We start from the raw sequence: 13,506 nt of genomic DNA, 5'->3' as shown, positions 1-13,506 counted from the left end.
AGGGACACAGATCAGGCCGGGCCGCTAATAGCAAAAATCCACACGAAGACATTGGGAAATAAAGAAGTCAATTGTAACCTCCTTCATTTCTCAAACGCCAACAAACCTGTAATTGGAAAGCAGCCTTAAATCATGACACGCAAACAGTGGACATTGTTTAATGACCGTATTGCTGCGTGTCTTTAGAGTGCTGTTTTCCAAAATGAATATTTTTCATTTTTGATACTAGAACGGATTAATGGCATTTCCATTCATTGCGAAGGGAAAAGGTGATCCGAGATATTAAAGTCGTGTCTAAAGGTACCGCGCTGCATTAAGCGTGATCAAGTCAAGATAGAGGGCGTGTGCGTGCGTGCGTGCGTGCGTGCGTGCGTCCGCACATAGCAAATGTGCGTTGCTGGATTGTATGTGGTGAGAGGAAGATACGACGTGTGTGTGTGCATGTGTGCGCGTGCGTGCGCGCGTGTGCGTGTTTGAAAAGAACAGAGGAGAGAAAGAGAAGTGAGATGGGAAGGAGAGGGTGGGAGGAAGAGAAAGAAATGGGGTGATGTGTGAGTGTTTGGCGGGGTGGAGGGCTGATGGGGGCGCGGGGAGGGGGGGGGGGCAGGCAGGCACAGTCAGTTCTGATAACAGCAACAGTAGGAGGAGGAGGACGAGCCGTGGTACCGCCTCTCTCGCTCTCTCTCTCTCTCTCTCTCTCTCTCTCTCTCTCGCTACCTTTCTCTCTCGCTACCTCTCGCTTTCTCTCTCTCCGCGGATATAAATCGGAGGCGGATTGTTTGACTCCCGCACTCCTTTCTCGTGAAGGATGAGATCGCTCAAGCAGCTCAAGCATCACTCCGAGAACAATGTGGTGAGTCTACAAGACGACTTGGCATGATTTGGGAGGCGGGGGGCGACTTGTTTGCCGTCTTTTCAGACTCCCCAAACACTTGCGCGCGCGGTGTTTGCAGCCCGATCTGCGTGGCGCACCTACGCCGCTTTGTCGCTAGGTGTCTGAATTTCAACTTTGCGCAGCAAAGTGCAGGCCGGTCAGCCGGCCAGGGCCGGGTGAGCGAGCGTGCGTGCGTGCGTGCGCAATTAGCAAGGCTTCTCTTCGTCTCTCTTCTGCCTTGTCATTTGTCTTGTCTTTCATTTTGTCAGCCTTTCATTGCGCTCAGCTTTCTCTTCTTTCACTGTGTCCGCGCGGCTCGTACTCCCTCCCTTTCCTCCCTCCCTCCCTCAACCGTCGCCCTCCTCCTCCTCCTTTCCCTTTGCTTTCTGTCTTGCCACCTCTCTTTCACACGCTCACTCGATCTCTCCTTCCCCTTCCCTCCTCTGCCCTCTTTCTTTATCTTTCAGCCCCTCCATCTCATTTCTCTCTTCGTCTGACTACATCCCTCCCTCCCTCCACTCCTCCCCCGCCCACAGCGCGCTTTCGCTCTGTCTCTCTCTCTCCTTCCTTCCCTCCTTCTTTTCATTCTCACTCACACAGACGCTTTTCAAACACACACCCAGTCACTCTTTCCTTTTCTTTCATGCCCAAGCACACAAGCAAGAGCCTGTTTGTCTGTCTGTCAGTCTGCCTGTCTGTCTGTCTGTCTGTCTGTCTGTCTGTCTGTCTGTCTGTCTGTCTGTCTGTCTGTCTGTCTGTCTGTCTGTCTGTCTGTCTGTCTGTCTGCCTGCCTGCCTGCCTGCCTGCCTGCCTGCCTGCCTGCCTGCCTGCCTGCCTGCCTGCCTGCCTGCCTGCCTGCCTGCCTGCCTGCCAGTCAGTCAGTCAGTCAGTCAGTCAGTCAGTCAGTCAGTCAGTCAGTCAGTCAGTCAGTCAGTCAGTCAGTCTGCCTGCGTCGGTCGACTTTAAAAATAGTCACGACGTCACGCGCTTATGGGCACATCCGGGTCACCTCTGCTCACCCCACACAGTTATTGACTGTTTCCTCTTTATTTATTTTCCTTTTCACTATTGCGTCCCCAAAACGCTGCACCGTATGTAATAACCGCGATGGAGCAAAGTACGGGCCACCACACCGTTACAGCGTGTGTCAATCAAAAGTACATGCAGCCAAAAAGCTTGGCGGCCGCTAGTTTAGAGCCTTCATCCATTTGTATTTGGAGTGTGCACCTGTCTCTCACTCTCTGTCTCTCTCTCCGCCATCATTTCCCAGGGAGTTCTGAGTGAGCTCAGCCCTCGATCAAAAGTGTGTTACAAAGACGAGATCCTAACCGGCCGGTCGACATCGGGCAATACCGAGGCCGCGCTTTTTACCCTAGCCAAACGAGACGCCGTAACTCTGACGCTCGCCAGTCCGTCCCAACCCGAGAGAACGAAGCGCCGGGACGGTCGGCGGAAGTCGACTTCCCGGCCGGAGCCGCGTCCCTTCTCATGCTCCCGCGGAGGAAGGAAGCCGTGTGCTACGCGTCGCTGCCGTTTGAGCGCCTTCGCCTCGTGCTGTGCCCATTCAAGGAGAGCAAAGAGTCAAGGCGGAGCGGCTTTGACAGAAGAACCCTGAAAACGGCTCTCCCGGAAACCTGAGGTAGATTGGGCACAATAAAAGGCGAGGACGGACGTCTTTGACAGTGCAGGAAGCCGTTAGCCTTGTTAGCAAGATCAGGAGGCTGAAAAGGGGAAACATAAGGTGGGCTTGTAACAACGGAGAGAGGCACACTCTTTTCCTGATTCAAAGTGTGGTTTTCTTCCAGGACCAGGAGATTGGGCGCACGCCGCGGCCGTACCCAAAGCTAAGCCGAGGCCAAATGGACGCCAGCACGCAGACGGAACCCGTGGTGGTTCTATCGTTGGCTCAGGCCGCCGTTCTCGGACTCATCTCCCAAAATGAAATTTTCGGCGCCACCATCGCTCCAAACGGCTTTTACACGGGAGAGTCCAAAGAGGGCCCGCCTCTGGCCACGGAGTACCACGAGTGCGCCGACCAGCTGATCGGGGCCAACGGGGACTACCTACCCGAGCCCGCCGGGGATCCGGCCTCTCGGCTCAGCGCCGGCGAGAGGAGACGGCCATGTCCCCGCGGAGCCAAGAGACCCAAGAGCGAGGGGGAGCCGGCGGCCAGCCCACACGCTCGGGTGAAAGGCGCACTCATGGAGTCGGAGACGTCTCCCGATTGCGTCGACGTGAGCAACGGCTCGTGTGCCCGCGCCATGCGAGGGGATCCGAAAAGCTCTGTGAAAGAGCCAGCCTGCGGCAACGGTCCTTCGTGCGTCCGAGAAGCGTCCCTGCCGCAAGAGCAGAGCGTGGACGGGGAGGAAGAGGACTCGCTGGTGGGGGAGGAACCCGAGGAGGAGGCCCTCAATCTAAAGACGGGCGGAGGGAGCGGCAAAGACGACCCGTATTTGGAAGCCAACCAGGCACCGTTCCAGTCTGCCTACGAGGAAAGCGGCCAGGCGGCGCTGTGGTCGGACCCCGAGGGTCTGGCCAGGCGAATGCAAATGGACCGCCTGGACATCAACGTGCAGATCGACGAGTCTTACTGCGTGGACGTGGGCGAGGGCCTGAAACGCTGGAAGTGCCGAATGTGCGACAAGTCGTACACGTCCAAATACAACCTGGTCACGCACATCCTGGGCCACAACGGGATCAAGCCCCACGAGTGCAGCCGCTGCGGCAAACTCTTCAAGCAGCCCAGCCACCTGCAAACCCACCTGCTGACCCACCAGGGCACCCGGCCCCACAAGTGCGCCGTCTGCGACAAGGCCTTCACCCAGACCAGCCACCTGAAGCGCCACATGCTGCAGCACACCGACGTCAAGCCCTACAGCTGCCGCTTCTGCGCCCGCGGCTTCGCCTACCCCAGTGAGCTGAGGACCCACGAGGGCAAGCATCAGAACGGCCAGTGCCACGCGTGTCGGCGCTGTGGCGTGGACTTCCCCACCTACGGGCACCTGAAGCGCCACCTGGGCAGCCACCAGGGCCCCGCCGCCAGTGCCGCCTCCAGTGCCGCCGCCTACCAGTGCGGCCAGTGCCACAAGTCCTTTGCCTACCGCAGCCAGCTGCAGAACCACTCCATGAAGCATCAGAACGTGCGGCCCTACGTTTGCCCCGAGTGCGGCGTGGAGTTTGTCCAGATCCACCACCTGCGGCAACACGCCCTCACGCACAAGGTACGCTGCACGATAGAGGTGTAAAGCGCGGGTTTTGTCACGATACGATATATCGATACAAAGTAACACGATACGATATTTGCCGATATCTTAAAGCCTGCTGTGATTCATTCACGATACATCACGACACAGAGCTCCACGATCGATACTTTGATTTATTTATTTAATTTTAAAATAAAAATATGGAACCATATCCTGATTTATAACAATTCATATGCAAAATCAACAAGGTACTGCAAACTCTTTATTTAGGAAATGACAAGAGTATAGTAGTATACAAAGTGCTTATTTTAACACTGAACTTTATCAAATTCCTATATTTTTTCTCATATAAGAAAAGAAAAATGAATATTCTTTCTTTTTTGGTAATACCATTAACTTTAAAGTGCATTACTGAACTATTTATTTACAATAATTTTAATTGTCCGTTGAGCCATCTTTTCTTTGCAATCCAAAGTGCTTCCAAACGAATGACTTCAAGCCCAAAGGGGAGCGAATTTCCTTCCTCGTCTTCTTGGACACTAGCCATAGCACCAGCCCAGGAGCCGCGTAGTTGTCGGCTCCCCTTTCACGTGCCTGCTCTGCTCACTGCTCCCGGAAAGAGGAAGCAAGCAACAATGAACTGGATTTCAAAATAAAGTGGCGTCTAATGTTCGAGGTCAAACACGGAGATATAAATCGATGTTTACGTTTAGCATCGATGCCAATAAATCGTAGAGCATTATATCGATTCATCGATGTGTATCGTTTAGGGGTGTAACGATTCATCGATACACATCGATTCATCATTGGAAGCACTTTGGATTCCAAAGAAACGATGGCTCAACGGACAAGACACGTGCAGTTTGTAAATCCTGCCATGCGGTGATCAAATATTCAGGGATCACAAATCTCGCCGCATTAAAGAAAAAACACGACATCAAAGTTCAGTGTTAAAATAAGCACTTTGTATACTACAATACTCTTGTCATTTCCTAAATAAAGAGTTTGCAGTACCTTGTTGATTTTTCGTATGAATTGTTATAAATCAGGATATCGTTCTATATTTTTTATTAAAAATATATATATATATATATCGATCGTAGAGCACTATATCGCGATATATCGTGAATGAATCGCAGCAGGCTTTAAGATATCGGCAAATATCGTATCGTAGTTCTTTGTATCGATATGATATTGTATCGTGACAAAACCCGCGATTTACACCCCTAGTATCGATGAATCGTTACACCCCTACTGCACGAGTCTGCCTTTTACTGTTTGGACAGTCAAAGAAACTAACTGACTGTGATGGTCTTTTCCATCTAAAATGCCGCCACCACGCGTTGCTAATCTTCAACACGGCTCGTTTGGCTCCATCTGGTGTCTGTCGCTGTTGAAAAGCACTTTGAATCTTTCCTTGAATCAGCATTTTTTGAACACAGCTTGGCACAGTATTTCCGCCACTGTTGGGAAAACGGCACCTGAAAACAAAAGCTCGTAAGGGTTTGCAAAAAAAGCTTTTTCTCCATGGGAACGCGACGGTCACGGAGAGCCCTTCCACCTCCTTCCCGCAGGGAACCAAAGAATTCAAGTGCGAAGTCTGCTCCAGAGAGTTCACCCTGTCCGCCAACCTGAAGAGACACATGTTGATCCATGCTAGCGTCAGACCCTTCCAGTGCCACGTGTGCTTCAAGACCTTTGTCCAAAAGCAGACCCTCAAGACGCACATGATTGTCCACTTGCCCGTCAAGCCCTTCAAGTGCAAGGTAGGGCCGGGCCGAAATCCGTTGGGAGCTGAAGGAAAGCAAAGAGCTACCTCTGTGCTCTGCTCTTGCAGGTGTGCGCCAAGTCCTTCAACCGAATGTACAACCTACTGGGCCACATGCACCTCCACGCCGGCAGCAAGCCTTTCAAGTGCCCTTACTGCAGCAGCAAATTCAACCTGAAGGGCAACCTCAGCCGACACATGAAGGTCAAGCACGGCATCGCCGACGGCATCGCCGCCGAGGGCCGAGGTACGCCGCTCTCTTGGGCAAAGTCGGGGCTGGGCCCGGGCCCAGGTACGCCAGGTCGGGGTTGTTCGGTGTTTGGCTGCTCTGGGCGCCCCCCAATGCCATTTCTCTCCGCCTCTTCCTTCAGGGCCGCCCCGAGACACAGAAGGCCGGGAGGACTACGAGGAGGGGAGCTTTGACTTTGGCAAGCCAGAGAACCGGGCAGATGGCACCGACGCAGCGGACACTCCCAAACTCTCTCCACTCGACTACTACGGCACGGGAGCGGGGCGCTGCGGCAACGCGTGAGGGCGCAGGGCCATTTCGGCCGACACGAGGGACGGACGCCATTTGTTACTATTTTCCTCGGCCGTTGGTACGCAATGTTAGGAAGCCGCTTTTCCCCACAGTTGAACACTGGTCAACTTTGGCTTGCTCTGTGATGATTCCAAAGTTGTCTGCGACCCTGGCCAGAGTGGCGAGCGAGCATTTTTTGACGCAAATGTAGACCGAGCGCTAGGTCGCATTGACTACCGCTGTCGCCTTTTTGCCGTTGAGCGCTCAGCGTCAGCCATCTCTTAGTTTATGAATGGAACTTTTTGGGTGTCAGAAAAACAGAGAGAGCGGCGCCGCACTACCAAAGAATCTCCAGGTGCAATCTCAGACCTTGTCAAATTGCATTCAGGCAAAGTCGCCGCTGCTGCATTTCCCAAAAGCAGCAAACCTAGCAGTCGTAGCACAACATTGTCTTGCTTTGTTTTTAATCTCAAACACGGTTTACGAGAGCAAGGGCCATCATACAGTTGAAATAAAAGTCCTCATGCCTTTTTCCATCAGCATCAGGAGGAATCAAGGAGCTTTTTGGACACTCGAGTTTACGGTCAAACTAAAGTGAAAACGAAGACTCTGTTTCAGAACTTTGCCTCGGTTAAGCGCGCCTCGCTTAACGCTGGAGAAATACGCACGACAAACATTGAGCCCTTGCGAAAAGCACCGGCAGCTCCCCGAATTTGTGGCCCCAGATTGCCGAGGCGCAAAACAGTTTCAGACTTTGCGTTAGGATTTTCAAAGACATCACAAGACGCTGGCCGGCTGGGTCAAACAAAGGTTTTATTGGCCTTGCACGTTAGGGAAAATATCAACGCTGGCGTGACAACGGACAAGTGTTAGGGAGGCTCCGGTGGCCCCGGCACGTGCCGTCCTCCCCTTCACATACAAGTGGAAATAACACAAACAAACTCTTGTCCTTCAGATGAATGGGTTGACCTTTAAGTTAAAAATGAGGTACAAAAACGGAAGCGCGACGAGGCCGTCTCCGTCTTGCGTCGAGTCCTTCACTTGCCCAGGGCTTTGTCCAAGTTTGTCTTGATGGCGTCCAGGAAGTCGGTGGTGTTGACGTAGTGCTCGTTCAGCTTGACGCTGCCGAGGGGGGGAGGGAGGGACGCCGTCAATGCTTTTGACACTTTTCACACAAAGCATCATGAGGATCTCGTTACTGCGTCGTATCTGGAACGCTAGCAGACGGCGCCTCGGCCACCCGCCAAGTACCGTCACGACCCACAGCTGACGATTCAATTCAAAGGCAAAATCAAATCGATGATCTTATCGACGAGTCAGTCAATTATCTCCCTTCCAACAACAATGAGGACACCCTCTTCACAAAATACGTACTCGAGAGCTTCCTACCTTTGGCGTTTACATCGGCGTGTTAGCATTACCGAGGCGCCGCCGGCCGCGGTCGTAACATCAAAAATTGAAATGCAACAATTTGGAAATGTGGATGAAGCGCTAGTCCCGACCGGGCCTTGAAAAACGATGGATCGGAGCCGTCCCATCTTTTGCCGCCGACAGATAGGAGTGGGTGGATTCGGTCCCCTGCCCCGGAGTAGATGCAAACCGGAAGATAACTCCGGTGGAGCGAACCGCAATCTCAAGTGGGTCCAAACGCAAACGCTGACACGTGGCACCACGCAAGCATTCTCCATTCTGTCGAGCTGTCATAGCGAACGCTTAAAAGCCCACGAGTCAAAGCGCGTGCGGAAAGGTCTTTTGGAAAGCATTTGATTGGAGCGGGAGCCGGATCGTCTGTATTCTTTTTCAAAATGACTGCGCCGCCACGCTCTCTAGTCCGACGAACTTACTTGGACAGGCCGTGGATGCAGCCGGCCAGATCCTTGGTCATGGTGCCGCTCTCCACCGTCTCCACGCACACGCGCTCCAGCGTCTGCGAGAACCTGAGCGTTCAAAGGCCGTTAGCGACGAGGACCTTCGGATCGCCGAGGCGGGCCGGAGCGCGCCTTACTTGATGAGGTCGGGATTTCCGTCCAGCTTCCCGCGGTGCTCCAGGCCTCGGGTCCAGGCGAAGATGCTGGCAATGGGGTTGGTGCTCGTCGGCCTTCCCTGAAGTGGAGGCGGCGGGAGCGGTGACTGCTTTGTTTTTTGGCTTCTTGCCAATACGACCGCAAACTTCTCAACATCCATCATCCATGCACCATTGTCAAGTATGTAGTGCGTCCGCGTTTCCAAAACTACTTGGCCAGCTTACAAAGTACAATGCCACAATTGAATGGAAAAGGAGTAGACTTTGTTTTTAAACTTTACTTGATGATGGGCATTGCCGTTCATCTTAAGGCCAAACCCATCGCAGACAAATTGATTGCGCAACCCTGTGAGCATGAAACGGCCACAGGGCAGTGTTATCGCTCCGCCATCTCGCCCGAGCCTACACAAATCTCACCTTCTGGTGCTCGCGGTAGTGCCTGGTCACGGTGCCGTGGGCGGCCTCGGCCTCGATGGTCTTACCGTCGGGACAGACCAGCACGGACGTCATGAGGCCCAGAGACCCGAAACCTGCATGGCAGACGGATGAGAGAAACCAGACCTGGGCTCAAAGAGATGGACAGTGGGCGGGCGGGCGTGTGGCTTACCTTGGGCGAGGATGTCCGACTGAACGTCGCCGTCGTAGTTCTTGCAGGCCCATACAAAGGCGCCGGAGGACTTGAGGACTTGGGCCACCATGTCGTCGATGAGCCTGTGCTCGTACCAGATCTTCAGGTTGTCAAATTGGGCCTTGTAATGCCTTTGGGAGGAAGGACGGCGGCTTTCAGGTGGCCGTGGGCGGCGCGCGGGCGGCGCGCGGGTTGCGTGCGGGCGGCGCGCGGGCGGGCAGCGCGGCCACTCACTTCTGGAATATGTCCTCAAAGATGTCTTTGAATCTGCCGTCGTACGCTTTAAGAATGGTGTTCTTGGTGCTCATGTAGAGCGGCCACTTTTTGTTGATGGCGTACTGGAAGCAACTGTGAGCGAAGCCTGTTATGGACTGGTGGAAAGAGAGAGCGAGAGAAGCACACGGGTGAGGCCCAGAGTCCAACGATGGGCGCTCGCGAGCTTCCCTCACCTCGTCCGTGTTGTACATGCCCATCCCGCAGCCGCCCGCCGGGAAGTCGTACACCTCCCATTCCTTGCCGGCGCTACCATCGGCGGGCGAGAAGATGATCTTGAATTTGCCGGGCTGGTCCACAACAAAGTCCGTCGCTCGGTACTGTTGGGAAGAAAAGCCCGGTGGCGTTTAGGCCCTGGCGGCGTTCAGGCCCTGGCGGCGTTCAGGTGGTGGTGGTGGTGTTCTTCACCTGGTCGCCGAAAGCGTGTCTGCCGATGGTGATGGGCTGCGTCCAGCCGGGAACCAGCCGGGGGATGTTCTTGCAGATGATGGGCTCGCGGAACACCGTGCCGCCCAGGATGTTCCTGATGGTACCGTTGGGGCTCTTCCACATCTTCTTCAGGCTAAACTCTGCCAAAACAAAAGAAAGACCGAGACACGTCAAAGCGATTCCAAACACGAGTTTGATGCAGCAAATGAAGTTTTGACTGCTAAGAGCTTGCGTACTTCCCCAGGCACTTTGTTTTGCTTTTGGAGCGCAACGCATTTGATTGCTACGAGTGAGCCCATTGAGTTGAAGATAAGAGTTCAACTTTGGCGAGCCATTGCAAACGCACCCCGAAAATGGTAGTCCCTCCTGCTCCCACGACAAACCTTCCACTCTGGCTTCGTCAGGCGTGATGGTGGCGCATTTAACCGCCACGCTGTACTTCTTGGTGGCCAGGGCCGAGTCGACAGTCACCTGGTCGTCCGTCTGGTCGCGGTAAGGCAGCCCGAGGTCAAAGTACTTGAGCTCCACGTCCACGTTGGACAGGATGAGCTGCGGACAGGGGAGGGGAGGGGATGATGGCACAGCAGCACACCAAAAACAACCAAACTAACCCTAACCCAAACGACAAACCTACATCACGCACTTTTGTTTGAGGCTCACCTTTTCCTTGATGAACTCCCAGATGATCCGGGTCATCTCATCCCCGTCCATCTCCACCACGGGCTGGGCCACTTTGATGCGCTTGTCGCCATCTGTCGAGAACAGCCGCCGCCGCAAAAGACTCTGTGAAAGAACTCCTGGACAGTTTGGCTTTGAAAAGCGCCCTTTGGCAATCCGACGCCAGCACGGACCAGTAGATTCGAGTTAAGCTCGACTTTGTGAAAGTGACTTTGGACTTAACCCTGCCAGGAGACGGGTTAACAAACGCGCGGAAGAAGATAAACGTCTTATCGGTAATCCCGTCAGAGGAAAGTAGCGTCGTCAGCTCGGGTTAGCCGCTAACAGTTAGCCCGCTCGCCGGCCGAGGCCGTCCCATCGGCCGCAGCTTTCGGGCTACTAATTTGCTCCGACTAGCGGCGGCCGCTTACACGGATAGCTCACGTTGGCCGTCCGAGGCTGCACGCGTGCTCCAGAAACGAGGCCGACACTTTGGGCTCACGGCGTCGACTTCTTTCTAGCCGTGTGGGGGAAAAAAGCGAGACAGTGACGCTTTGAGCCAGAGAGTTTGCTAGAGCGTTTGTCCAAATCCAATCAGTCTCATGACATTTTTGAAAGTCGTTCTTGCACTTCTCCATCTAGTTTAACAAGGGTTCCAAAACTAAACAGAATAAAACATCACAAAGCTGCACTGAACTCAGACCCCCCTCTCCCCGATGCTGGACATTTGAGCCACTCGCAGCCACAGGAGCACCTGTCCAAACAGCCAACGTCGCCAACATGTGCACTCAAAATAAACCGGTCAAGGCACAAGCAAAAGACGGACGGCGGCTGGCGGGACCGTCCACACGCTCGCAGAAGCGAGAGCCGTACGGCGGCTGGCGGGACCGGACCGCTCATCCAATGGAAAGCATCCAAATAAACAAAAGTGTGACGGCATTTGACATTTCAAATATTCTTTTGAACAATCCCATATGTTCTTTTTGAAGACTTAAAAAGGGCTGTCGAGTTCACGACGCAGACATCAACTGTACTCGTGCGTCGGCAGCACGCTCTGCGAAAATGCTTCCTACACATGGGTTCAATTGTTGAGAGCCAACCTTGCATTTGGTCAATTCCTGCAGCGTGGGGAAATGCACATTGAATCTGGCCTGGCCTAGATTGACGAGCTCAGCGTGAAATCCGCTAGCCCGCCTAAGCGCCCGCCCGCCCGGGATGCACAGCGAGGGGAGAAGGGCGGGACTAGAGCAGAGTGTGTTATGTAACCAGACGGAACGACACGGCCCGCCGGCTCTGAAGGGCGAGTGTGGCAAAGTCAGGCCCGCTCCGCTAGCCACCGTGTGTATTCGCGGTGCGACATTCGTCAGAAAGCCCAGCGCCTTTTCTAATGGCACCTTTTCAAAAAAAACTAAAAACATTTGCGATCTTCCACCGACCCGCTAGTGCTCGAGCTACGGGCAGAGTCTGAAAGATTCCCGACGACCTCCTTTGGTCACCTTAATTGCCCTTCCGTGTTGACTTTCAGCTGACGCGCACACGCACACAAGCTGCAGCCGTCGCAGCTTGTATCCAATGCCCGACACGCAACCTCAACTACTGTAGTGAGTTTGGAAAGGCAGCATATCTCAGCAAACCGGGCGCCAGTCGATGGCGGGGTACACCGAGACAAACAAGCGTCCTTTTTCACAGCTACGAGCTCAATCGGCCCGTCGTTCGTTCATGGAGGAAACCCCCCGCAGGCAGGCGGGCAGGCAGGCGGGCAGGCAGGCAGGCAGGCAGGCAGGCATGCATGCAGGCACGGGGAGAACACGCAAACTTCACACTGCACCTCCCAACGGCGAGGCCACGTGCTAAGCAAGTCGGCATGTTTCTTTCCCTTTTTACAAGCTTTTGAGAGAGACCCAACACCTGCCCCAAATACTCCGCTCGCACGGAATACGACACTGGCGCAAAAAGCCGGGAGGGAGTCTTTCAAGTGACCCGTCAAACCCCCTAACAGGCTGCCGAATCTGTGGGCTGGCGCTGTTTGTAACTTGCAGACAATTTGGGGGAACCTGCAAAAGTCATGTGACGCAAATGCTCTTAGAAATAGAACAGAAAGCCTTCAAGCCAAGTCTGTTTTCAGCACAATTGAAAATAGGCATCGCACAAGCAGGCGATTTGCATTGAAACTAAAACTCCATCGGGTTCAAATGAAGAGCACAGCAAGGTGACAACTGCAGAAGCAGAGGAGAGAGAGAGAGCGAGAGAGCGAGAGAGCGCGTGTCTCGGAAAAAAACAGTATGGAGGACATCGGCAGCCATTTCTGACCACCGAGGAGCCTCGTCGGCGGCGCCTGACCTTGGGGAAACTTTGCCCCCAAACGGCTCACAAGGATGCCACCCAATTTCCTGCCACTTCATTATCATTTCAATAACCAGTTGGACTTGTCGGTCCCGGAATACAAATGTCCTCTTAACAGACAGTTACGAACGGTGGCGTTCATAAGAGCGGTGCCAGGAGGCTACCGAATATTCATTCGCCTTGTGCGAGGGAAACGCCGGTGCGCAATCTTTTGTCGTTTTACGGCGACTTTCGCATGGAGCACACCCGCACATACTTTGAATGGGCCAGACAAAAGACAGGCAGGCAAGCAAGCAGACACACAGACAGGCTCCTCTCGGCCCTTGACGCGCCAACAACTCAGATAGTCCAAACTACGTAGGGTTCGAGATGACGTTTCAATACATTTCTGTCGCTCGATGTTCGCAACAAACGCAATAAAAGCGCGTCCGGGTGAGGATGCGAGACCGGCTAGCACAAATGCTACGCGGACGAACGGGGAGCTGGCGGGCTGACGTCGAAACCCATTCAGTCGCATCGCATGACAAATTCGGCCCGGTTCATGATCGATTCGCTCGGCTTACTTACAGTTCCTTTGCTGCGAAGACTGGCACTGAGCAGCCGGGGCGAGCACGGCGGGATTTCGGGAAAAGGCTGCTGCGGCAGACCTCGACAGAGAGCTGAGGACTTTCAGATAGCCAGCCATGTTTCCCCGGCCCGAATGACTCCAAGTGAAGAGGAAGGAGGGCTCACATAATGGCACTGAGAAGTTATAGCAGCTGGCGCCCGGCGGAGGCGGGGGCGGGGGC

General features: G+C 54.1%; 2 protein-coding genes across 4 annotated transcripts; one reads left to right on the top strand and one right to left on the bottom strand.

The window, feature by feature from the left end:
• Window positions 1-670: 670 nt before the first annotated feature.
• znf710a (zinc finger protein 710a) lies at window positions 671-7,336 on the top strand. 3 transcript variants are annotated; one of them, XM_061283158.1, is made up of 6 exons: window positions 693-853; window positions 2,145-2,615; window positions 2,680-4,095; window positions 5,652-5,843; window positions 5,915-6,137; window positions 6,217-7,336. In XM_061283158.1, exons 3-6 carry the CDS (start codon window positions 2,734-2,736, stop codon window positions 6,375-6,377), a joined length of 1,938 nt encoding a protein of 645 aa, XP_061139142.1. In that variant the 5' UTR covers window positions 693-853; window positions 2,145-2,615; window positions 2,680-2,733; the 3' UTR covers window positions 6,378-7,336. The 3 variants fall into 3 exon arrangements, with proteins under 3 accessions (XP_061139139.1, XP_061139140.1, XP_061139142.1); XM_061283155.1 differs by lacking the exon at window positions 2,145-2,615 and having other exon boundaries at window positions 671-853; XM_061283156.1 differs by lacking the exon at window positions 2,145-2,615 and having other exon boundaries at window positions 673-853; window positions 5,915-6,092.
• On the bottom strand, window positions 7,162-13,460 carry idh2 (isocitrate dehydrogenase (NADP(+)) 2). Its single transcript, XM_061283159.1, has 11 exons — window positions 13,286-13,460; window positions 10,379-10,470; window positions 10,102-10,267; window positions 9,698-9,858; window positions 9,466-9,609; window positions 9,251-9,387; window positions 8,996-9,147; window positions 8,806-8,918; window positions 8,371-8,468; window positions 8,210-8,302; window positions 7,162-7,487 (listed from the first exon to the last, which is right to left on the bottom strand). Exons 1-11 carry the CDS (start codon window positions 13,401-13,403, stop codon window positions 7,403-7,405), a joined length of 1,359 nt encoding a protein of 452 aa, XP_061139143.1. The 5' UTR covers window positions 13,404-13,460; the 3' UTR covers window positions 7,162-7,402.
• Window positions 13,461-13,506: the final 46 nt, after the last annotated feature.

Source organism: Syngnathus typhle, linkage group LG7 (assembly GCF_033458585.1).
Source record: "Syngnathus typhle isolate RoL2023-S1 ecotype Sweden linkage group LG7, RoL_Styp_1.0, whole genome shotgun sequence".
NCBI classification, from domain to species: domain Eukaryota; kingdom Metazoa; phylum Chordata; class Actinopteri; order Syngnathiformes; family Syngnathidae; genus Syngnathus; species Syngnathus typhle.
The sequence above is the reverse complement of the archived record's forward strand: the minus strand, read 5'-3'. Positions and strand labels throughout refer to the sequence as shown.